The sequence below is a fragment of the Aphelocoma coerulescens genome, chromosome 4, assembly GCF_041296385.1.
Source record: "Aphelocoma coerulescens isolate FSJ_1873_10779 chromosome 4, UR_Acoe_1.0, whole genome shotgun sequence".
Classification (NCBI taxonomy): domain Eukaryota; kingdom Metazoa; phylum Chordata; class Aves; order Passeriformes; family Corvidae; genus Aphelocoma; species Aphelocoma coerulescens.
The window spans coordinates 68344411-68371276 of NC_091017.1; the positions used below are offsets into that span (position 1 = coordinate 68344411).

Consider the following 26866-nt stretch of genomic DNA (forward strand, 5'->3'; position numbering starts at 1 on the left):
TTGTCATCTGTCAGTCAGCATTAATGTAAATCATTCATTGAAGTCCCCTGCAGTATTCAAGATATGTACACACAAATGCCAAGGAAAATATATTGTATTCCATTGTGCTCTGCAAAAGACCTAATTAAGATTTTTAGGAGTTTTAGTGGTAAAGTATTCAAAAACTTTAGGAAACTCATTCTGTATAAAAATCCATTTCTAAAGAGTCCTAGTTAGGAGTTTAGGAAAGATAAGCAATAAAATATTCATAAATTTTAGGAAACTTGATCTGTGTAAAAATCTACTTCTAAATGAGGAGCTCAAATCCAGTATTTATTGCTAAATGAATAAGTAAGGTTTGCTAAGAAATTTTCTCAAGTAATATATTTTTCATCAAAATAATGCATGGACTAGTAGGTTTTATTTTGTTCTAAATTCTGTAAGAACAAAAGTTACTGCAACCCAGTGTTATACTTAACAATATTTGGGAAAATTCACTTGCTAATGCTGGATTGAATAATGGCCTAACTCAGTGCAAAAAGAAGAATTTTTGTGTGTCTGAAATATTGGTGTTCCTCTTCAGAGGAAATACTTAATGTAGTGTAAGTTTCAAACCTGTTAAAATTGCTTGTAAATCACATTTCAGCTTCTGAGAGTGTTTCCCAAACCAGGTTATTTAGATTACAGTGTAAACCCAGTAGGCACAATAACCATGGTACCACAGACCTTAGCCCCTTTTAAAAGGCCAATAAGTGGTTACATAAAAGCACTGCTTTTATTTATGTCAGGTAGAATCAAAATCTTCCTTGTGGGTAATTGTATTTTTTCCAAAGGGCTATTTTTTTGTAATGTCTTATAGAATAACAACTTTGGATGCTGCTGGGAACTTTATGACATCTCCAAACTGCAGAACTCCTGCATACATGTTTTGCTGTCTTGAATGCCCATTGTTGTGTTCCTTTTGGCTTCCTGGGTGATGATGGAAACAGGAAGATAGTCTAATTTAAGCTTACTCGAAACCAGGTGAATATTAACAGGTGTTAGATATTAGGTAGAGCCATCTGGATTTTTGTAACTGTTGATTCTGCTAGGAATGTCAACCTCACCTTTAACAACATCAGTAACAGTCAACATTACGTGTACTTTGTGGAGCTTGTTGTGTCACACACAGCAGCACACTCCTGTTCCTGTTCTCTTTGAGTATCTTATTGGGTGGAGGTACTTCTCTGTGCTTTGAATTCTTATCTACTGACTTTCTCTTACTACAACACTTATAAAAGGTAGGTAAAACGTCTTTATGTAGGAGAATAGCTGATTTCTGAAGGCAAATTCTACGTTTTCTTTTTTTGGTTGTTCTGCTCTCTGCCTGAGAAAGAAAATGCCTGAGATTAAATGGAGGAAACATGGTGATAAAGCATTGGAAAAGCAAACTCCTTCTATTCCAATCTAATTTAGATATCAGCTAATCTAGATGTACACATTACAGTAGCAGATGTAGCTTTTGCTGTCATCTCTGTGGACACAGATGTTAGCAGAGCAAGTCAAAGCATTGCAGTGTCACTGCTAACCTGTGACCTTGGAGTCAAGACCTGGTACTGCCCTGATCTCTCCCTCTGAAGTTTAGTGGGTGAAGTTTGTTTTTTAAATTTCTTTTCTTACAGTTTCCTATTGTAGTCCAAAGCACAGGAACAGGATGCTTTCAGTGTCACTCTAAAGCCCATATTTAATACATTTTTAGGACAGATCTATTAATATAATTGGATAAGAGGAGCTGAAGGGTTAGGAATCCATGTTTTGTAAGAATCTGTTATCACCTTGTCCATATTTACAGGAGGAGAAGACAGAAAAAGGTTGATGTGACTTTTTCATTCAGAATAGACTTTGTGTCATTTTGAGCCCTTGTCACAGAGTGAGTGCCTGAAGCTTTGGTACTCTAACTATGCTTCCATTTCAGTTTCTATTTCAAATAAATAAGCATTACAAACTTAGCCAACAACTGAGATTTTTAAACACTTTATTTAATTTTGGTTGGAGCCTTGAACTGTATTTTGCTATATAATTCTCTCAAAATGTGGGAGCCACAGTTAAGGTAGCATAGGCTATTAACTTTAGCTCTGCTAAGTGAAGTCTGAATGAAGAATTTCTAATTGTGACAAGAGAGACCTGCTTTTTAAATATGTGAGTAGGAAAGAGAGTATTAGCTAAAGAATTATAAAATTTTGCAAGTATCCCAGATTAATTTGACCTTTAATTAAGATGACAATAAAGAGTTGAATGATGTAAAAGCTATCCTCTACAGTGTCATATGTTTTTCTTTAAACAATTCTGTTCACTGTCCACTGTCCTTGTATTTGCTTCTGCATAAGACATCAGGCTAGGCACTAAATTTGCAATGTTTTCCAAACAGCATGCATGTTAAAAGATTGTTCTTAGACAGGAATTTATCAAATAGATGGGAAAAAATGTTGGATGTAATTCACAAATATCATGGAGCCACTGAACTTCAGGATAAAGAGGAAACACCCTCATTCTGCTCCTCCCTAGCACTTCTCAGAACCTAAGCATTCATTTCCATTCTTGTTCCCCAAAAGAGCTAAAACCAAGATGTTTTGGCATTAAAGAATGAATGGCAAATATTAGCTTATGGGAGCAGGAAACAATGAAAAAATATATTTTGGTTCAATTTCAACTAAATTGTTTCCTCCCTTCATTTTTCACTTTGGCAGCCAAAAAAAGAAAAACCAAAAAAACCCAAAACCAAAAAACCCAGCCCAACCAAGAAACCCTACTCTTCTCTTTAGTGCATTAAGTATATGCATGTGTTTGCAGTTTAAGGCACTTAAATCATAAATGTCTCAGCGTATTTGCACATGATCTCCTGTACACACAAGCATTTTTTATGTGCAGTTGCTTTATGTAGGCAGGTGTCTACTTCTGCACATGGAAACATTCATCATTTCTGTAGTTGCAATTTAGGAAGGCCACTGAAATGTGACCTCTGTTATGTTCTTTCGGGGAATTAGAAAAATATGCTGAATTATAATCTTGATGTGTAACAGACTGCAACTTGAATCTCACATTACTTTCATCCATTTTACCAGAAGGAACCCTCTGACTAATCTAGATTTTTGTTGATTTTACAGTGGTATAAAGGGAACAAAGACAACTATTGGAAGGAAAGTGCATCTAATAATGATTCACTTGTCATTTTCTCTTTTGAAAATAGTAAACTTTAAATATCACTGTAGTACATAGTCATGGCTAACTGTCTTTGCCAACCCATATCCCCTAGGAAAATCTTTCATTAATAACATTATTCCTGTGAGTTAAGGAGAGCACTTCCTGTTGGCAGTGGCTGCAGTAAAGTACATCCTTCCATGCCACGATCTCATCATTTTGCTCCTCAGCTAAGTAATTTCTGCACAGATTTTGGCATGTGTCTTGCTGTATGTTCAAAGACACTGTAATGATATCAACTACAACAGGCAGAACAAAAATAAGATTGTCACATTTATTTGGTTTTCAGGGATATTGTCATTTGTAGTGAAGGTCTAGGTGAAGCAAAGGACTCACCTCTTCAAACTCACCATAAATTGACAAGAGACTTCTAACTAATCCTGTTATGTAGAAGACAACAGATAAAGATGATGGTTTTTTAATGTAAATGGCCTTTGATATCTAGTGAACTGTAAGGTAGATTAAATATTTAATCTGAAATTGCAATTGTATTATAAAAATTAGCAGAGAGGTCTGAGAGTTAAAAAATATTTTAACAATACAGTAAGTTCACTGATCATTGTATTTCCTTCTAATATGATTTACTAATGGAAAGGAGGCCTCATATGGAACAAGGTATAAATATCATTTTTTGACAAAGCTCTGTGACTGCTTCCATTTAAAAGAATAGGAGACAGAAAGAATTGTTAAAATAATTAAGTAGCATCTCTGATAGTGTGGTTTCCTTTCCCAGCTTGATCATATACTCACTGTTAGCTATTGAGGCTTAGATCTGTAAAGAATTTCAGGTACATGCTTGAACAGCTTTGCTTAGGTGCTATCCAGAGGAATTTGGACATATTAGCTGAGACAGAGCCCTTGAGATTGCCCATAGCACCTGTATGTGGGGCCCTCAATTGACCCTGATTCAAATCCTAGGTTCTACTGTCGGTAGCTCTATACTTTTGAAGTCACTTTCAAAAAATCTAGAGGCTCTGCTCCACCCCAAAGTGGTGTATGAAGTTAGCAGAATGTGCCAACAGGGCAGTACAGCACTGTGCAGACAGTCTGCTACAGTGTCCTGTTTTGAACATCACAGTTGATGGCAAACTCATATAGAGGAGAGCAAAAGCCAGTGCAGCACATTGAAGGCTAGGGCAGTGAGTCTAGAATGAAAGAGGCTTCTGATTTCAAACAAAAGTAACTTTGCATCACACCATTGTCATCGCTAGTCCTCAGCACAACGGCAAAACTTGCACAGTTTTAGTTGCTACATTAAACATCTGAATAAATTCCTCGTGTGACCTTTGTGACCTTGGTGGGAAAATACTGTAGGATCACTCCTACCACTCTCAGGTCTTTGAGTGTTCTCAGGTATTCATGAGTAAAGCCAAACACACAGACAGGAGATGACACAGCTACTACTGCTCATCTGAGCAAGGAGAATCTATTGAATAGGTGCTCTTGTCTATTGAACAGAATTTACTGGAAAAGATTATCATTGCATATAATTTCTGTTAAATTAACTCTGCCTGATTATGAGCTTTATCAGGAACAGAAATAACCAGAAATCCTCTAGCAAATAGTTTAAATGAGTTAGCTTTAAAATGGCATTAAACTGTCTTATCTATCAAATGATGCAATCAAATTAAAAAATTATGTGCTCATAAATGATCTAGGAACAAATGTAGAAAGTTGTTATGGCAACTGAAACACTGAAGTTAAAATTATGGATCCTAAATTCTTGCAAATAAAAGTAAATTAATTTCCAAGGTAATTGGAATTTCTTCCAAAAATTATTTATCACAGCATCATCTTTTATAGTTTCAACTGAATTGATTTGATGGCTTTCTAATGAAATATAGTTAATCAAGAGGAAGATTTTAGTAGCTTATGAATTTCTATCATCTTGATATATAACTTCTAGTCATCAGTTACACTGGCTGCACCATTCCAGTTTTTTCATTCATATGATTTTATTCATCGTATATATTATATATTTTGCACCTGAGCAATTATATTGTGATTGCTGTTATGCATTGCTTTATTGTAGCCCATATTTTTGTCTAATCCATTGAATCCTACTTAATACATGCCTTTGTTACTTTGAAAAAATACTTCTTTTTTATTCTAGTGATTTTTAGCAGTACATTTAAATGTGCTCATCCAAGGTGTCTGAAACACGTGCTACTGCAGCAACAGCATTAATAATCATTAAGCCTTTTTTTCAAACAGTTTGCTAAAGTGGATGCATGCAGGTGCTGGATTCCTAGGGAAATTTACCCTAGGAATTAAAAAGCTTTATGGCTGCATTTTTAATGGGGTTTGTGACTGTACTGGAACATTTTCTTGAATCTTTGGGATTTTAGTTAAACCAGAGAATGTTGGGATCACTGGTGTCATTACTGTGCTCTGTGAGAACATGGTCTTCCGTCTGTAGAATCAGAACAGCCATAATGGAAATGAGATTTTTGGGGTTTTTTGTTGGTTTCTTTATTTATTTTTTCCAAGAGGCTGGACCAACATGCAGAAAAGTTATTTTGGTCTTCTGCTGAAATCCACTGAAGAGAATGTTACAGTTCACCCCTTGAAGCAGTGATTTTTCTGTATGCACATATGGTTTGTACCTAGCTTCCATATTATCCTACTAGATTTTGCATGATTTCTAGAGTAATTTCTATACTTTTTCTGTCATTATAGGGTGTGGAACTGGGCAATATTTATCTAATCTCTATCTATAATCCTGATATTTTCTAATTTCTCACTCTAGTGAAGGAGAATAAACAACTTCAATATCTTTTGTCATTATTTTTATAGAATTCTAGAATGATAAAATTTTTGAGGTCAGAAGTGACCTCTGTAGGGGATCTGGTCAAACCCCTTTGCTCATACAGACCCACCCAGAGCCAACTACACAGAGCTGTTCCCAGATGGCTTTTGAATATAGCCAAGGGTAGAGACTCACAACCTCTCTGGGCACCTGTATGAGTGCACCCTCACAGCAGAAATGTTGATTCCTGATGTTCAGAGAAAACTTCCTGTGTTTCATATTGAGTCTGTTGCCTCTGCTCCTGTCCTGGGCACCACTGAAGACCTGTCTCCAATCCTAGCAAAGAATCTTCTTTGTACCTTCCCTTCAGGTATTTATAGAAATCGAAAGTTCCCCCTGAGCCTTCTCTTCTCCAGACAGAACAGTCCCACTTCTCTCAAACACTCCTCTTATGAGAGGAGCCCTTTCATCACCTTCACAGCCTTTTGCTGGACTCCCTCCAGTCTTTCCATCTCTCTTGTATTGGGGAGCCCAGAACTGGATCCACTACTTCACATGTAGACTCGCCAGTACTGAGGAGAAGGAATTAGAGAATAGTGTGGCTGTATCTTTTAAGTTTATCCTGGTTCTTCCTCTTTCTTGCCCTTCCTCCAGGTCTCTTTGAAGACAGCTCTTTACAAGACTCTAAAAACATTTTTTTTGTGCTTCTCAGCTTTATCTTTTCCAGCAAAAAACCCAATTCTTTCAATCTTTCTTCATTGGTTACATTTTCTAAGCAGCTTATGAGTCATTTTGCCCTTCTTCAAATTAATTTTTAGTGGGTCTGTAAATATGCATATAACATCCAAAATTAGACACAATATTCTTCCAGAGGCTTCACCAGTGTCAAGTTTATCAAAATTATTACCTCTGTGTCTTCTGTTTTCCAGTTCTAAATACAACCTAGAATGTCTTTCTTATTTTGCAGCAGCACTGCATTCTTTTTCTAATTCCACAGAATGCCCTGTCTTTTATTTGATATCTGAAAGTTATCTTCCATTTTGGTTTTCCACCTTTGTTGTGGGTTTGGTTTGTTTGTTTGTTTTTTTTTCCCAAGGGGTACTTTTTGCACTTGGTTCTGGAGTATTTTGTCATATTGATTTCTGAACCTTGCTTCCACCAGTCAATGTCCACTACCTCCCTGATGTGTTATCTGCAAATTTTTTTGTCATTCTTATTTGAGCATGAGTGTTAATGAAAATATTGACTGTGGAGCCATCATATCTCAAAATAATCTTTATTTGATAACTACCTTTTGAAAATGGATTCTTCTAATTCAATATGTATTCACATTCCTCTTCACAGTAATTTTATCGGTACTGATATTTTCTTTTTTACTTTGAGACAATGTCAGCTAGAAATGTGTAACAGTTTTAACAAAGGTCAAAATATGCTAGATTTTTCCTTTCCTTTATCCACTAAGCCAGTTACCCTGTAAAAGCAGAAAATTACATTAGTTTGGCATGATTTGGTTTTGATAAATCTGTAGTAGCTGTTTGTTATCATTTTAATTATCTCCAAGGTGCTTAGAAGTGGATAGCTCAATAATTTGTTTGGTATCTTTGTGGATATCAAAATTAATTCTCTAACTCTCTGAGCTCTGTTTTGCTGTTTTATATCTCTGGTTATATATACACACATAAATGTGTATGTGTGGTTGTGTGTGCATATTTATATATATAAGCAACATGTTTCCCTTGCCATAGTTATTTGGAATCACCCTCATGAGGTTTCAAAGATCATTAATAATAGTTCAGAGATTATGTTTTCAGGAGAATGTCATCATTCTGTTCTACCTTGAACTCAAAACACCATCTCCTTTCTTCCTCTTTCCTTGACTGAGATAGCTAACATGAATGGAGAAATTTTCATTTGTTCTGTAGAAAATACTTTTCTTGAGGCAGGAGTGAAGCTTTAACAGGACTTGGCTACTTGCACTTGAATATATTTTTTTATAAAGGAGTTAATAAAAGCAATGTAGTAAATTTGTAAAGTTTTGTGATGTCCAGAGAAGCATTCACTGAGGTAGGTAGTTGCATAAACACATGGTGAAGTCTGCCTTATGTTAGTGCCTTGTATGGAGAAACAAAGACTTTAGAAAAGAGGTACAGGTATTTCGCATGTAAAAGACACTTCATGTCTGTCAGCAAACCCAGTCATACTGAAACAGGCATTGTGGAAAAAGCAAGAGACCACCTAAGCAGTCACTTTATTGAGTATGTAACTACCAGTGAATAAGATTATATGGTGACAGCAGCTCTCAGGATCCAGCTGAACCAGAAAAAGGAACCAAACCCTGAGGCTCAATGAGAGAAGTGGGACCACACACCTATATGCACATACAGCCAGTGGATTGAGCCACATTTTTTAGTTTGTGTGTGTTGCTTCTACTTCTGAGCCGTGGGTACATTTAGAAGCAAAGGAATTAGATGATCCAAGTCCTTTAATCTCGGAGCCTTACAAGAAAACAATAAGACATAAAAAATAAATGCATGTGTTTCTGTTTAATTAAGTACACTGCTGCTGGTGTGGTTTCCTGTGAGCATGGGTTGTTCAGTCCTTATAATGTGAGCAGTGTGGGCAATAACCTCTTGATAACTAAATCTCTCTGTTGTGGAGAGAAGCAAAGACACCAGAAAGGAAAGGGGGAAATCACTGTACATCTTTAGTCCCTGTGAACTATTTTTCAGCCTCTTTGGTAGATTTTAGAGCACTAAGCCATTTTCCAGTGAAGATGCTTAGTGTGATGGTGTTGCCTCTGTGCTGTAGAGAATCAACCACTTCTGGTCTACCCCACTTCCATGCTGAACCTGGTATTCAGGACAAGAGAAATGACGGGGAACAGCAGAATGCTTTTAGTAAAACTGTGCCATTCCTGCTGTGTCTGGATTTGAACAAAAACTGAGGGCAAAACAAAAGGAACAAATTTGGAGAATGATACTAAAGCTTGGAATATGACCTCTGTGCAGTATGAACTGCACAGAAATTGTTGGCTTCAGAATTAACCTTAAATTCTTTGGCAAGTAAGTCACATGAGTGTGATACAAACCACAAATACATTTTACTTTTGCCCAAATAGAGTCTTTATCCTTTCTAATTTGTTGCTGGATGTCATACTCACCCATTTTGTTTTGGAAATAAAGATTCTGACTTAGAAAATGTTGGCTGCTTTGAAACTGCAGCCTGGTTTTTAAAGCAATGAGATTTCCTTTTTTTTTTTTCTCCCTCTACAAAAACTGTATGGTTTGTGACTGGTTTCTGTTATACACTGAACTATCTGAAATGAAGAAGAGACTCTGAGTTCTCCAGCACAATGTGTAGATGTAGTGTATTCCTTAGAAATTAATGCAGTATCATGATAATGCGGTGAGTTTAACAATAGCACATTGCTATCTGAAGACTGTAGAAATTAACACAAAGTCCCACAACAAAAACAACTGAAGAAATTGCAAGTCTTAAGGAATGAGTGACAGAGCTGGAAACTGACTCTGGTGGTCCTGGATTCTGCTCCCTGATCCTAACTTCCTGTCAAAATCTGAGGGCTCTGTCTGTTTCACATAGCAAGATAATAGACAAAAAATTTTGATTCCAAATTAGAAAATATTATTTCCAGTAACATTTCTGGATAGTTTTCTAGAAAAAAAAAAATCTTTAATATATGAGTTATATCTCTTCATTGTACAGTTTCATGCAATTGACAAATGTTTCCTAACTTGACTCGTTGTACATAAAAGAGCAATAAAAGTGAAAGAAAAATTGACCTGGGACCTTTTAGCAGAGAACTATGACTGTAGATAGGAAAAGATAGGACTGAAATTTTGAATCTCAGATGTATGGTATTTCTTTGCAGTAAGAGTTTACTTTGGCCTTTTGTTCAGAGTCTTTGGACATATCAGCTACCGTTCGGACTGGGAACTGGTGAAGGTGGACTTCAGACCATCCTTCCCTAGGGAGTGCACTGATGAAGACTATGAGTCTTGGGAGCTCACAAATCTACAGGTATTCATGGTTTTATGCTAATTGACAAATCTTTTCCATAGCTTTCAGATTCATATGGAGCTGTGTACTGAGAAAATATTTCCAAATTGAATTTGGATGCTACATCCCCAGCTTAGTCTCCTTATGCTGTTTTCACAAGAATTTAAAGTGAGAGAGGATTTTGTGTTCCCTTTGGTTGTGTGATCTGTGTCCCAAAAAGGCAGAAGTATATCTGGGGGTCTGCCATAATAATAGGTGGTCCTGCTGGATTGGGAAGCATGTTCCATAAACTGAAGTGTGTAATATTGATTGAAACAATTTCAACATGCAATCGTGTTCTGCCAACTTCCTGACCACATACCATACTCATATATAAATTGTCATAAGTAAAGTCCATTCCAGAAGTAATTTAGGATCTCAGTGGACCAATCACATAATGGAGTCCAGTTGTTTTGGGTAATACCCTTTCTGCAGTAATGTACTAAGGCTGTCTAATCCTGATGCTCTATCCAAATCCACTTTTGGGAAGCTAAATTCTCTGTACAATGTACTGATTAAAGAGACCAATATGAGGTGGTTTTTTTATTAAATGGAATGCGTCATATTTATTCATAATCATTCTGATTATTATGTTCTGCTTCTTCCAGCAGGGTTGGTTTATTTTTTGCATATGACTCAATGTTACTCCAGCCTTCATTTGCTAGTTCTCATGCCTAATTTTACACCTCTTGTCTGGGACTGCTGTGTGCTTACAAAGAATGTTATGCATATCTGAGCCTAAAGAGTAATAGTATCTTGGGATATTGGCATTGAAATGTCTTTCAGAAATTAGAAACTACTAAAGTGACTTTGACAGAGTACTTGCAGCTGCCCAATTACCAGTGGAGTGTGTATGGAGAGAGTTCATTCTGTGTCTGCATGGTGCTTCAGGTGGACAGCTGACACGAGATATGATAATTTAGAGAAATTCCACTATCTGCAGCCAGATGAAATTTTTAAATGGCCATTTGGAATTTTGTACACAGGTTGGGCACACAGGAAACATAAATTGCACTTGAATTTTCATGTGCATCTTCAGATTGGTGTCCTGGAAATATAGCCTATGTTACAACTCTGTAATGACCTGTTAGTGGACAGCAGTGGATATGAGGGCTTTCTATACCTATATATCTGAGTATCAGAGAATTGATAAAGTTTGTAGTCTTGGCAGTAAGAGAAGCTGTTCTTGGGACAACACAAGGCCTGTGTGGTGGAGGTTCTGTTGCAATAAGTCCAGTGCTTTGATATTCAGGGTGATCGTTGCATCATGGGCCAGCAGAGAAGCTTTCGAAAGAGGAAGATCTCATCATGGTGCATTAAAGGGAAAAGTTTCACATCAGCTCTCACATCCAAAGTTTGTGAATGTGTGAACACTGATTTCTTATGGTGAGTCTGTTTGTGGGCCTTTTGACTTATTGCTAATAAATGGTTACTTAGAGTTTGAGATGGATTTATTTTCTGCCTTTTGCCCCTTTTCCTACATAGCCTTATGAGCAAATAGGCAATCTGTTATTGAATAGCAGGTTTCTCTTGCATTTGCATTTGTTTAAAAACGTTGCCATGTTTAAGTATTTGTTTCACTTGACTGAACAAATCCTGGTGTTTTTCTCTATTGATCAAGACTTGAAAAATGACCATTGAATTAATTTTAAAGGCAAGCAAACCCTTTCTACTAAAAAAAAAAAAAAAAAAAAAAAAAAAGAAAGAAAAGAAATGTTTGGTCTGAGTGCCAAAGGAAACCTTTAAAAAATCTAAGTTACCAAGGGAGATAATTTTGCAGAATTGACAAAGTAATTGCAACCAGTTTTCCCTCCAAGTATACAGAACTCCCGTTGAAATTAGAACAGAATTGGCTTCGTCAACTTGTATGTTCATCTGGTAGAATAACACTGAAAAAATATATTGACTTTCAAAAATGTAGTCTCATTCACCCCAAATTGGACTGCAGAGTGAAGTGGCAATAGTAACACATTTGGTGTTGATGTTTTTCAGTGATTATGGGTTTGAGCGCTCTGCACCTCTGAAGTCAGAGTCGAGCAAATGCTTTGCTGACTTTTGGTTTAACCCAGAAGCACCTCCTGAAGACTGTGTGTTGGGGCAGGCATACACCAGCAGCACTGGGTAAGCTCATTTTGCATTTCAGTGGCTTGATGAGGTTTCCAGAGAGGGGGAGAATATTTCAACCAGCAGCCTCAAAAGTGGTTTGAAAGAAATTCACATTTGAGCACTTAAATGAAGTCTACAAGAGAGCTGGAGAGGAACTTTTCACAAGGGAACATAGTGATAGGACAAGAGGGAATGTCCTTAAACTGAAGGAGGGAAGGTTTAGATTAGATATTAGGAAAAAATTCTTTGCTGTGACAGTGGTGAGACACTGGCACAGGTTGCCCAGAGAAGCCATGGATTCCCCATCTCTGGGAGTGCTCAAGGCCAGGTTGGATGGGGCTTTGAGAAACCTGGTTTAGTGGAAGGTGTCCCTGTCCATGACAGGGGGATTGGAAACAGATGATTTTTAAGGTCCCTTCCAACCCAAACCAGTCTATGATTCCATGAAACGTAAATAAGACAAACTGTAACAACTGGGAAATGGAAAAGTTCTGATTCTGACTTAGAGCATGAGCAGAAGCTTCCTACAGACTAATGAAAGAAAAATATTACTTTGCGTGTTCACAGTGATTCAAAACCTAATCCATTTGAGAAGAGGGGGAGCTGTCTTTTCAGAATTTTAATTTTTTTTGTAATATTTTGTATCTATTATTACACTTCTGATAGGAATGTTCATTCAGAGCCTTTTCTTTTAGCTCATTGCTTGAGTTCAGAGTAATTTTCAGTTTGGATCCAATGAATTAATCTGAGGAACTGGCAGCATCTCACAGAATTTCCAAGTTTCTCACTTCCATAAGGGTAAGGAGTTCTGTGGAGAATAGATTCTTTTCCTGACCATATGGGACACTAAGAATCAAAGGAAAGCTTTAGTAACTATAAACAATACTGCATAGAATATGCACTACAATGTAGTCTGATGTCTGTGCTGAGAATAACTTGCAGCTGGCATCTATTCTGGCTTATCATAACACCATCACAGTCAGTTGTGGATATGAGAACCAAATGCTGAAACGTCCAATCTGGCAGTAGAATCACAGTCTCTGTGTATATTTAGCTAACTGAGGAAAATGCTGCCTTTTAGGTTTTGGCTGACAGCTGTGGTATAAGTAATATATATAGGTACTTATAAGATATACAGAATGGGAATTCAAAAGACTGAAATATGACTCTGATATTAAAGGATGTTTAAAAAGAACATACCTGTGTGAAAGTGATCTGTAAACAATTACTGTACACATCCAACTATTTCATTATTAGCACTGTAAAAGTGTTAGTCCTGTCACTCTTTTATATTGTTATATTAAACAAATGCTTTAAGTGTTTTAAGAAATGAACAGATTTGAAAGCAGCAGTTAAGCAATTGGTTGTGGGTTAATGCAGAAAATGTTTGGTCTAATTTCTTCCTGATCTTTGGGGTTTGAACCAAGATTTCTAGAGCATTGAAGACTCGAATGCTAGAAAAGGGGATGGCAGAGAAGACAGCAGACTGTCTAGCTCCTGGAGGGCTATTCAGGCATGTTTCTAAGTTGGAAAACACAGACTTCAAGGGCATGCAAGTGAAATTCTCATCATGCTCCACACCCTTTCTTCAGCAGGTTTCCCCTAGTAAAGGCAAAGTTCCCAGTCAAAGTACTTGCATTGTGAGTTGGCCTTGATCATTTGCAATCTTCTCTGTTTGTGAACCCAAGGAAAATGCAGTAGCTGCAATCAGACATGCATTTGGTGCCTTTGCTGCAATTCACTGTGTCCACTGCTTACTGTTTTTGCAGGTACAGGAAAGTTGTTTCTAATGTGTGTGAAGGTGGAGTAGACCTGCAGCAGAACTTAGCACACCATATGTGTCCATTGATTGCTCCCAAGGGACTTCAGATCAGCATCAGAGAAGAAAGTCTGGCTGTTAGGCCTGGGGAAGACATCACCTTCATTGTCCGACAAGAGCAGGTAGTAATGAACGTTGGCTACATGGAAGTTGAATCACTGATTTTAGGGTTAGTTTCATTCCTACCTGCTTTGCTGCTGAATGAAGATTAATTTGTGCTTAAGACAAAGATTAATAGCTTTCTAAATACTGCAACTTGCTTTCACGTGAATAAGATAAACCAGGAAACTCAGTGAACCTCCAAATTCTACCTGCAGAACAGGATTTGTCTCCTCAGCAGAAAAAGCACTGGCTGCTTGGAAAGTCAGAGTAACTGGATTACCAAAGTCCTCTTGGACTGAAAATTTCAACTGCTGTATCAGAGAAGAACAGAAATGCAGAGAACATTTAATATTCAGGTTTAAGTGTTTTTGAAAATCAGCCTTTCAGAAAGGAATGAGGAAAAGCCTTACAGAAATCAGCAAATAGCACAGCATAAGAATATTTATCATATATTAGTTGTGTTGCCAAAGACATGAGTTTTTTTCTGTTTATGAGAGACAATGCCCTAAGGCCCTGACCAACAGCAGTGAGTAACTTTTGGAGGAATTGTTTGCCTTGGGTTTGCTTTTTAGCATTAGGCTGTAACTGCTCTGCTCAGGTTACTGGAGTATCGTTCATCCTGACTAACCCCGCTGGTTTGCAAGAACTAGAAGAAAGTTCACACATTTTGGCAAACCTGTGCTATATAAATTGAGCACTTGGGATTTATTTCTGTAATAGAAACAAGAAGGTTACATGCAGAAGACTGGGCTGCTTAATACTTCACAGGCTCTGTGTCCCAGTGCATGTAGTGCCCCAACATTTGTGTGGCAAGTTCTACTGCCTTCCCTTTTTAGAGTTTGTTTGGAAATGTTTACTGTAAGCCTAGAGCATTTGGTTACAATTTGGACTCTAATGATTTTGATTGGCAGTTTGACTTTTTTCCTACTGAAGCATTCATGTATCTCTGTGGCAATATGAAAAACATTTTAAATTATTCACAAATTTTCAGAAGTAAGGGATCTTGAAGAGAATCCTGTGCTGTGTTTTTTGGTGAAGTCTTTGCTCCATACATCAAAGAGGAAGACAGATTTAGAAGAAATGTAGCAGTTTGGTGCCCTCTATGGCTAAGAATAATATTTAAACTCAAATGTCCTGAGCATTGCTTAGGACTTAATCTGTAGGACAAAATCTATTGAGAATTCATAACAGTTACTGAGTTTAAGAAACAGCTCTACTACAACAAACCAAAACATACCACTTTCTTTGGTGAACAGAATTAATTTACTAGTTTCTGTGAACACATGTTATTAGGTGCAGGAATACCAGACATTAGGGAGTAAAGGAAGCAGGCTTCTGATATGTTTGGGCAGTTTTCAGCTGTCCTTAGAAAGAATAATAAATAAATACATCATCATGATCATCATTTTCCCCAAATTCTGTTGACTGAATATATGAATAAATAATGTCATTGCAATCTCCTATTTTTTATGGAAGTGGAAGCCCCAATTCCTTATAGATTTAGCTGCCTTTTCCCTTTGTCACTGTTTCACTATCATTCCATTCTCTCTGTTGTTACTGGTCAGGAACTAGAAATACCTTGGTGTTTTGAAGACAGCACTCTCATCTTTACAGTGGGGAAGCTATTAGAATAAAACATTAAGAGAACCTTCCCCTACAGTCTTTCAATGTTAGTTTCTGTCTCACCTGGAAAAAAATATGCATGTATATTTGTTAGCATAAGAAAGTGTGTACAAGAACTGTATGCAAGCTAATGTCGTCTAAAGAGATTCCACTTACTAACACATTGCTGGCAAGGAGATATCTCTTTTGCTTAAAACTTTAATAACATGTTATCTCCTCTGCTAAATTCTACTCTTCTGTTGTCAAAAGAAAGGTGTTATTTAAAAAAAAAAAAGCTATTCACAGTGAAGAGGCTTTCACAGTCCTTTATGTGTCTTGAAATATAGTGCTTAGGTATTTGATAATCCTACAGGTCCCTTATTATGGGTATTTTTTACATTATAAGCAATGTTCTTTCATATGATAAAAAGTGGAAGAAAATCATCCACACTGCAAAATGGTAAAAGGAGGGAATAATAGTATGTTTTCCTTCCTTTTGTAATGGCAGGATACATAAATTCTAGGCATTATACCTACTGTGATTTTCAAATAATCATAGAAATGTAGACTGACATGTTGGAAGGGACCTCAAGGATCATCTGGTCCAACATGTCTTGGCAAAAGCACAGGCTAGATAAGATGCCCAGCACCTGTCCTGCTGAATCTTAGAAGTGTCCAGCTCTGGGTCATTTGCCAGTTTCCTGGGGAGATTATTGCAATCACTGATTGTTGGCATTGTGAAAAGAATTACATTAGTGCTGCCTTTTAGAATTAAATTTTGAAATAAAGCAATTTCTGAGTGGCTTTTGGAGAAATTGAGTGGCTTTTGAATACTTTAGTGTCAATCCTTTTCTGCTTTGATGGTCTTTCATGTCGCTTGACCAGTATATGGGTGTATGCATTCCTTTCCTAGAGGCAAGGAAGTTTTTAAAATCAATACCTGTGTTTTCACAACAAAGACGTTTTTCTACAAAGCCTGGCCCTGTGGCCTGTCTGAATTGCATGGCTGTGATGGCCATGTGCTCTGGCAAGCAAGCAGGAACATCCACACTACTGGAGACCAAAGAAGAAGGGCCTCTCACTCAGGCAGTGCTGCCAGTAGTACTGAGAAAGTGTTGCTGCTCGCAGCTAAAACGCATTTTCCTTTGACTGCATCCAAGTCACTAGTCCATGTGGCACAGGCCTGATTGGTCTCTAGAGCAGCCACACCATGACAACACCAGCAATGGGCATGTTTGTCCTCTGACAGTGGTATCGGTCTTGTGGTACTTTAGGCCTGAATTTAGGAACACTGTCATTTAAAGGAGCACTTAGCAGAAGTGTGATGAATTATAAATTCCATGAGATGTTTGACATGGCAGAATTATTTGGCTGGACTTTTAAACCATTTCCCAAACTCATCTCACTGATCTGCTTCATTAAGCATGCATCTAATTTTGCTTTAGAGCATGTTAGTTCTTGGCATGCTGGTAGCTCAGTGTAACACTCTACAACTCTGTGTGAGGATCCTAGCTTGGGTCTTAAAGGCCATATGGTCGACACTCAGGAGGTGTGGCTGGAAGGTGCTGGGAAGAATGTCTAAGCCAATTAATTTTATTTTAGAATTGCAAAGGCTAGAAGCGTGTGGGATGAGTAGTAAACGCTAAAATAGCAATCTTCAGTTGCTTATAATCACAGGAGCATCACCTTTGAACCTGGGGCTGCCCAGTAACATTATGTTACATAATGTCCAACGGCATTAAGGGAAGAGTGATGGTTTCTGTGCCATATGACTTGGTTAGTGGTCTGGGGTATCTAATTTTAGGGTAGAATCTTGTTGTGTAAACTTGATATTATCTCTATTAGTGCACACAGCATCTGTTGCACTAACATCTTTGCCATGGCTGTAGTGGTTTTACTGCAGCTGTTGTGACTGGGTCAAGATGTCTGGCTGGGGCTGAAAATGCTGTTGTGATTCTATAAAAGGTTATAAACATGTGTCCTGTCTATTTTGGTTCTGGCCATTTAAAATATTTTTGATGTGTTTTCCTTTTAGGGTGATGTATTGAGTACCAAATACCAGGTAGATCTTGGAGATGGCTTTAAGGCGATATATGTGAACCTTACAATGACTGGAGAGCCCATCCGTCACCGCTATGAGAATCCTGGGATTTACCGCGTGTCAGTGAAGGCTGAAAATGTGGCTGGGCATGACGAGGCTGTGGTGTTCATCCAAGTCAACTGTAAATCAGCTCTTTGGTTTTCTTACTTTTGCCGCTGTGTAAAAACCTCATGTCAGCTATGAAGTAGGAAAGAAAATTACTAGTCGCAATTAGGAAAAAAATTTTTAGGATATTTTTCAATATCCTCATGCACCCTTGGAGTGTTGTGTGTTGTTAATGCAGAGGCTTGTAAACCAAATGCAGTAGGAGGTCAGAATTAGTTTTGTTTGGATTTGGCAGGAGGATGGTTTATTAATCTTTTAAATAACAAGCATGCCTCAGTACAAATTTCAGATTTGATCTATCTTCCTGATTCAACACCTGTTGTCAGCCTTAGCAGCTAAAGTTTAATACTTTAAGTTATGTCTTTTTAAAGCTTCTAGGTGCAGTGTAAAGTAAGTTAACAAATGTGTTGGGAAACATATGAGCACTTGGATAATTTTAAAAAATAGTCAAAATCTCAGTGGTTCTAAATCTAAATTTTAGGGAGTTAATTCTCACAGAGTTTTAAATGGTGCTTGGATATAACTTCATGCTTGCAGGCAATATGACTTGACTTATAATTCTCTTCCTCTCCTTAATTAAGACCAAAAAACCTCAATACAACAGATATAAAATAAAGAATAGCATGGCCCTGGGAATATCATGCACCATTGCAAGCTTAATGTACCTCAGGCATCTCATAACTGAAATGAAGAGGAAAACTCAAAAGTGAAACTGATTTTTCCTCTTCGAGATTCAAGACAGCTATTGCCTGTTTTCAAATGTGTCAAAAATTCAGAAACGAGTAACATCAAAGGAAAAGATACTCATCTTGTGTTCTCCAGGTGTCTGTTTCCCTCTGTTGTGAGTGGTGTGTCTTCCATGTTAATCCCAAAGCAATGGAAATCACTGGAGCCATATACCAGGCTGTGCACAGATCCATGCACTTTATGTCAGCTTGTCTAGTGGCTGCTGCTATTTATGTATTTTGCTAGTCAGCATCCTTGAGTTCAGAGTTTCCAGTTCTACTTTGATTAGCAGATGAAGCCAAACACATTCATACTAAAGACTAATCTCCTGTAAGTATCAAGCAGAGAGAATCAGAATCAAATTTTACACCTCTGTTTCATTATCTGTTTCTTTGTTGTGTTTGTTTTTTAAATCATTTGACAGCTCTAGAGAGCTCAGATAAATTACTTAGGGCTTCACTATTATTTTTTAGAAGCTTCTAGTTGCTGAGAAGTAGAGTAGGCAGAGAAATAGTAGATCTGTACAAGGCAATGAACAGGAAAACCTCTGTGTGACATTCTTCTCTCCAAGAATAACTTCTAACCCCTCAGAGAATGACAAGCAGTAGCAAGCCCTGATGGAAAGCAGAAGACTTTCTCAAATTGTGCTTTTAATATGGCCTATGTTAGGATAAACAGTAAAACTAAAAGATGTTGATTTTCTTATATGCAGCAGATTATAAAATTGCAGAAATCAGAGTTATTTTACACAAGTAAATGACTGGTGCATTAAAGGGCCTTTGGTGCCGAAGTACAGAGGCAGCAGGGCACTGAGGCAGATGTGATCCCTTCCTGGGCCTGCCCCCAGATGCTGCATGGGGACTAGAAGACTCATGGAACTGTGTTACACAGCCTGCTTGAGTAAATGCTTTCCATGTGATTTGTTCTCTTTAATTTTTTAGGTAAATTACAAGATTTGAGGAAATTAGTTGACACTAATTAAACTGCAATTTCTACATTTTAGTGAAACACTAATAGCTATTAAGGGACATTTTTCACTGTGGAATACCATGAAAGCAGGAATCTCTGTAGAATCCTGCTTTCAGGAGTCAGCAGTCTCCAACTGATGTATTATGCCTGGGGAATTTTTTCAGAGACCAATGGTAGAGGAAATATTTTTCACTTCTGCCAGCTTACTATGGGATACTCTGTAATGCAGGACAATTACAAGAATTTTGGCCTGTCATCCATATCATGCTTTCTGATCCAGATTAAACAATCTACAACTTTTTAATGAACTACAAGAGAAATTAGAGCAATCTGATAGCATAAATGTGAGTAGGCAACTGTAGAGGCCCAAGAATTCAGAATAAAAAAAAAAAACTGAAGAAGAGCTACATACATTAATATATAGGCTGCGTACATTTTATTTTTCATGGAACTATGACCTTTGTAGTGTGGAACTTCAGAAGATACTGAAATTTTAACTTAAATAGAAATCATGTAAGCCAAATTCAATCTTAATTGTGCACACTTAAGGGTGCTATGAAGCTTGTTCAAATGCATTATGGAATTATATGACACAGGCAAGCAGAAGAATTTGCAGTAATTATTCTCAGCTCTTTAATATATAGAAACAGCAAACTTGAAATAACAGTTGTCATTCAAGTACTAAACAACTTGTCCTCTAAAACTTTTGGAAAAGAAATTAATCTTCTTCAGGAACAAAACCATATCTCAAAGTGATCAGTTTCCTCTGTGAAAACACAAATTTATGGCAAAAGCAAAAAAGTTTCGCAGCTCCCTCCAGAAGGAAAATCTGTTTCTAAGAGGAACAAATTTAATTAATTTCTGACTTTTCTTCAAGACACCGGCAACAGGAGAAGCATTTTTACTCCCCTGGAAGCTAAAGAAGGAATTTTTTAAAGCATGCAACATGTCTTGAATTCATATAGGTGGTTAAAGAGTTATTGGGGAAAATGCAGAGTGAAAGTAGAGCCTTACGTACAGATGAAGCAGCACACAGACCAGGTGAAGTGAGGTGGAAAAGGAGGTTGGACAACTTGTTCTCAGAAGTTCAGTCAGTTTAGTCAAAGTGAATTAGAAGTGAACAGGCAATGACTCAATTCCTGATACAGAATAAGAGAAATACTTTAGAACAGTGTTAATTACCTTTAAGTTTGCACTGAGATGAAAAGCCTTTGAATGAGTTAAAAGATATTTAGAATGGACCAAAAATGGGTGGGTTAGTATTCATTCTGTGCAATGAATGAATGTTGGGCTATATGGTGGTTTCGTATCCTGGGTAGTTGGTGCAGGTGAAGAAGTTAAGAAATTCTAGTTATCACATTGTACTGTTGAAAAGCTTTTACCTTCAGACATTCTGATAAAGATATACTGGGAAACCTCTGAGGGAAAGGTTTTCTTTCAACATAGTTATTGTGCTGTGAAACAGCACAACACTAATAAACACAACACTTACAAGCAGATAAAACTGTTGTAATGATGCATTTCTTTTAAACAAATAATAACATTTATGGCTTTGGTAGTTCAGAAAGGAATAAACTTACTCTAAGGCACATTTTGGAGTACAGAGGTTATCTATTTTGATTTGCAAATAAATGCTCCCCTGATGTACACATCTATTTTAAAGCATGCATTAATGAGATTTTTTGTGTGGTGTGAGCCTAACAGCTGATATTTTATAATGAAAATGAGTAGTCAGCAGCATTCTTTTTCAGTTTTCTGCTTTTCCCATAGCAATTTGAGATGTTAGATTTCTATTCATTTGATCTTTTGTTACTAAGTTAAAAAAAAAAAGCTGAGATTGCCATTTCCACTTTTTAACTGGAATATTTGCTTATGTGTTCTAGAATTGGACAGGAATGAAAAGAATGGGCATGAGAGAAGTGCATTTTGTTGATCTGTCTTATTGCTTTAAGATTTTGTTTGAGGGGTTTTGCGCTGATCTGGGGGATGTTTTTTGCTTGAAATGAGGCCTTTCCAATTATGTCCATAGCTTTTAACATGGATGAAAAAGAGGGAGAAAGGGAGGGAAAAATAAATTCAGGACGTTATGGTGAACAGATGAGAGGCTTTTGGGGAGAGAGGTGTTATTGAATTGATGGATTCTTATTCAGTGATATTTTTGGAACTTTGTCCAGCTCCACTCCAGGCTTTAAATTTAGAAGTGGTTCCAGTCATTGGGAGAAACCAGGAGGTGAACCTGACAGCCATCATACTGCCTAAGAACCCTAATTTGACAGTTTTCTACTGGTGGATAGGAAACAATCTTCAGGTACACAAATGATTTTGACTGAGATTATTTTAAATCTTTTTCCAATAAGGGTTGTCCCTTTCTTTCAATTTCTAAACTATTTTCTTTGTGTGGGGGGGGAACAACAATTTATTCTACTTCATTACCTGTGGAAAAAAAACAACTTGTAGAGGGGGATGGATTTGGGATCATAACTTGTAAATGATGCAACTTGGATCTATGCACTTCCAAGCTAATAAAGAGTGATATAAATTATAGTGCTGTACAGATATATATATATGTGTGTGTGTGTGTGTATTTTTTTTTCATTGTATAGATAAGTATTTTCTGGGAGTCAAAAATAACATCATATCAAAAATTAATAGGATATCTTAAAGGATATCAAAACATTGCGAGCGCTCAAACAATCTAGTGTTTTTCATTTGGGGATCAAAGTCTATATAAACAGGTCCTAGAGCATTAAATATCCGAGTATTTCTATTGGGAATATTTATTGTGTAGCTGGGTTAATATCTTTTAAGGCAATTCTTTCAATAATAGATAAGTAAAATATTTTCTTTATGAGGCAGACTGAGTGTGACAGAGGAATGCTTCAAATAAGTGCAGTGAACTTTCTTCTTGTGAATGTGCTGTCTCCCATAATCCCAGCCTGTATCTGTTCATCATTTTTGACTTTGCCATTGCTGGTACAGGCATTGCAGGTCTTGTGAAGGGTTTTATAATTCATAAGGAAATGGTCAGGGAACAGAGTATCTCAGCTCCACCTTAGAGGTTACTGTTGGCTGGTGCTCTAAGTTGACAGCATTAATCCTTTTGACCCTGACATACCCTCCATTCTTTGAGGCAAATGACTTGCTTTATATAATCTTGTAGAGATTGTTGAGTCTCCCTCAGACTCCATTAACTTCAGTGGAATCTGACTGAAAACCTAATATGCAACCGATTACTCTAAAAGAAATATTTTCCTCATCTGGCTGCTATTCTGTTTATAAAGGATCCTTTTAGGGAAAGAAAATTATATACTGAAAATTGTAATTGATCAATTTGATGAAGCATTGGTACATTTAAAATTGATGTGAAAATTTTTTGGTGATATTTTTCACAACAGGTTCTTCAGGCACTGTTCTCATGGTTCTTGTTGAAATTCTGTTTTTAACTGTTCTTTGTTTTTTTAAAGCCACTGCTTACATTGGAGAGTTTTCTGGTGACAAAGTTTGCCGAGACAGGCGATGTCAGAGTTACGGTGCAAGTCTCCTGTGGGAGCTCTATGCTTCAGGACTCAAAAGTTGTCCATGTTTTTGGTGAGACCTTAGTCTTTTTCATTTTTTTGTTTAATATGTATTAATTATTGGACATCTAAAACCAGCCCTGGTGCAGCTGAACCTACTGTAAAATTATATCTAATGCCAGACTTAATTCTTAAAATTAGAGGCATGAACTGTCACTAAATAACCACAAAGCTGAAAAGTGGGATTGTATGGGAGGCTTAATCTCAAACACTTTGTTTCCTTTGCTTATTTTAAATGTTACTGTCGTTTCCAAATGCTATATATAAAATGTTTCAGTAGTATTTTCGCCTCTGACTAGAAAGTTTCCCAGAATTTCTAAGTAGTCTAAATACCTCTGGAAAAAAAAGAACATTTAGTTGTGTGTATGCTGTCTGCATTGAAAACAATGTCAAATAATTGCCTTTAATCACAATATGTCACTGTTACCTTGATGTTTATCTGAGATTTTGGATCAAATATAGTTCTGCTGTAATTATGAAATAACCCTTCAGCTCTTGTTCCGCACTGTGCCCTGGTGTGGCTTTTTTGTGTTTTATAATGTGGTGACAAGGCATAATATACTGTGGAAATGTAGTGCTGGCAAATTATTTGCATTTGTATTTGTGCTGTCACATGTGGGAATTGTGATAAGTATAAAAGCTTTTATTTCAATGCAGAGCTAAAAGCCTTTGGATATCATGCAATACAAGATGTGATACATCTCTATTGTCTGAAGAAGATTCTGTTATTTTTGCTTTTAGTATACTAATTAATTTAAAATAATGGTAAAAGCACCACTTATGCTAAATGGAGCTTTTATGAACCTTCTCCTTTTCTGAGATAAATGGGTATAACATTTATGCTACCACTTATAAATGCATCAGCTTTTTTAGAAGTATTCAGAAGTATAACACTCCTAGTGTGACTACATCAATGGCTTTATCATTCCAGTGCTCCTTTTGCCAATCCTAATATCAAGATCATGAAAGTACTGGCCATCAGGAACATAAAGAAACTTTTGAAAAAGCAAGCCACATTAAAATATAATTCTGTTGGAAATACTGGGGGGAGGCAGGTTTGTCTCGTGTGTTCCAGAGGTTCTCTACCTCTGCTTTGCATTAAGTTCCCCAGGTTTTCGTCAAAGGAGCCTGTAGGTAGAAAGGGAAGATGTTAGAGACTACTTTCTGAGGTTCAACCCATTTCTAGTATTTCAGATATTTTTGACAAATCCAGAGAAATATTGTGGGTGTACCTTTGTTTTATTTTTTTTTTCAAAGAGGGCAGTAGTTAGCCTTTGTAATATCATTTCTGTTCTTATTTCATATCTAATTTATGAAGTAAAGTATTCATTTTATATGGAAAACAGAAACGTGCAGTGGACAAACCCCCACATGCTTATAGTAAAATCCTTTGGTACATTCTCATTTCAAATAAAAGAAACCAATGACTTCTGTGTAATACTCCCTTATTGACCTAAGGGAAAATTATTGGGAACATTATGACCCCAAAGCATGTATGTAGATCTGCTTTGTTTATTTCTTTTTCTTCCTCCTTTTTTAGTCTTTAAGCACAAATTTGATGATGTTGATGAAAATACAGAAATTGAATGCCTGGCAACAGAGAGCAGTGGGGGTCCTAGATACTGCAGTGCTGCACAGCAAAAAGTGCTAAATATAGAATTTTAGCTTTTAATTCTACCAAACCCCTTTTGCAATCTAGTTTATTTCTTGCTGTTTCTTTTTGTTTTTCCAGATCATTTTCATGTTCTTCCTCTGAAGTTTACTAAGCACCTGGACATGTACAACCCCGACATACCGGAGTGGAGGGAAGACATAGGGCGGGTAGTGACGCGACTCCTTGCAAAGGTGCTCTTTCAGATGGGTCGTAAAATGTTCCCTTGCCAGTCATAAAGCTTGAAGGTTAAGGTAATACCTTCTCATTTAGAAGGTATTTAGAAATGGAGGCAGAGCAAAATAATAAAATGAACCTCATGAGCCACATTTCAAGCAAGTTTGTGCCTAGTGTCACTTTTAAGTGCAAGCTGTAGACAGTGATATTGTAACTTAGACAGTTTAGGTCTAACACGGTCTAATTGGCAATTATGCTAAATATTGCTCTCTGGGATTAGGGATAGACATATTAGCAAATACTACTGACTGCAAAGCAGGAAGAGTTAAGTAGCTTAAATGTGATAGATTTAGAAGCTAAGGAATGTGTAATATAAAAGACATCATCTTTGTGTAAAAACAAAGCAAAAAGAAGGAATTAACTATGATAGCTCTGTACCTTTGAAAATTATATATAACCTATAGGCACACAGTTTGTACCACTGGTTTTTAGAGCACGTTCACAAAAGAAACGTGGTTTGGGAACAGCTGAATCCTATAGGTTAAATCAAATTTAAAACTATGCTGTAGTACTGTGGAATTAGATCACCTCACAGAAACTTTGAGCTCGAGAGCTGTGCTCTTCAGGTACACACCCTGCCAGCAACCGAGGGTGCACACACTGGTGCACACACTTTTGTGAGAGCAGTAGCACTGAGGAAAATGTTGATATTGTTTATAAAATATTTGCATTTTAAATCCATTTACTTTTCCTGGATTTATAATTGTGCAAATCAGGTTCTAAACTTTTTGACTTCATATAGTTTCCTACCTTTTTTTTTTTTTGTTTGAGATTCTTATCAAATGTTAAATGAATTGCTTTTATCAACTTAAACTCATTCTATAAGCAGTGTCAGTCAAAAAACATTTTATTCCCTTATAAAATAGTTCTTGCATTTTAATAATTACTAAAACATTTGCCAAAGTATATGAACAATTTAATGGAGTTTCAGAATCTGTTTGAGGAAGGCTAAGGAAAGTGCCCAGGGTATGGTCATTAGAATTGTGTGGCTGCATTATACAAAACATGGAGAAATTTGGGACTAAAAGCCAAATTTGCACAAACTATTTTACAAAAGGATGTATTTGACTTTCAACAGGGGAATGAAGGTATTTATTACAATTTCAGGAACTGAACCCCTCAATGTTCTTAGTCTCACATTGGATGATTTCCCTCTGTCCATTAAGCACCTTCCAAAGTAACCTACTGAAGCTAAAGTTAGCTGTAATGACTATGCACTTCTAAGTGTACACTGTGTCTGAATGGCTCACAAAAGATCCTAAATCCCTTGGTTTTTTTTTTTATGTTACCTTTGAAAATCTCAGCCATTGCAGAGTTTTGACAAAACCTGAAAACCTCTTCATTTTGCTTCTTTTCTTGATGCCACTGAATTACTTTAATGTGATAACAACACTTAGCTCTTCCAATCTTCAAAGAGCAACTCACATTTCCATTTATTTATGTTTGACTTTGTTCATGTTTCACCTTCTAGTGGAATCCTCTTTAAATATTAAGGATCTGAACACTGAAGACTAGAAACTGTATGTGGAGTTACTTGAGTATTTTATATAAAACACAAAGTGTGTTTTCCTGTGATTTGCCAGATGCCTTTGTTGTCTTCACAGGAGACCAGTATACCTGAAGAAACTCTCATGACAGTTGTGAAGCCTGGTCTGCCCACAGCTGCTGACTTGCATGTGCTACTACCAGCAAATCAACCAAAAAAGAAGAGAAGCATAACTAGTGATAAGGTAACCAGAACAATGCACATCTGCCTAGGACAGTCTTCATCCTGTTTTGCAATAAGTGGCTGTACTCTCATTGTCTTTATATGAAATTAAGAGATGATCCCTACCTATATAAAGATCTCACT

General features: G+C 36.9%; 1 protein-coding gene across 9 annotated transcripts in view; it reads left to right on the top strand.

Annotated features, from left to right (window-relative positions):
- Positions 1-26866, top strand: part of SORCS2 (sortilin related VPS10 domain containing receptor 2) — a 539351-nt gene that overhangs the window by 494080 nt on the left and 18405 nt on the right. For all 9 annotated transcript variants that reach the window (XM_069014500.1, XM_069014502.1, XM_069014501.1 and 6 more), the window contains 9 exons: positions 9883-10003; positions 11274-11407; positions 12014-12142; positions 13897-14068; positions 17686-17872; positions 21726-21859; positions 23016-23139; positions 24859-24971; positions 26619-26744. In XM_069014500.1, the coding sequence (XP_068870601.1) occupies positions 9883-10003; positions 11274-11407; positions 12014-12142; positions 13897-14068; positions 17686-17872; positions 21726-21859; positions 23016-23139; positions 24859-24971; positions 26619-26744 (1240 nt within the window). The remainder of the gene's footprint in view (positions 1-9882; positions 10004-11273; positions 11408-12013; positions 12143-13896; positions 14069-17685; positions 17873-21725; positions 21860-23015; positions 23140-24858; positions 24972-26618; positions 26745-26866) is intronic.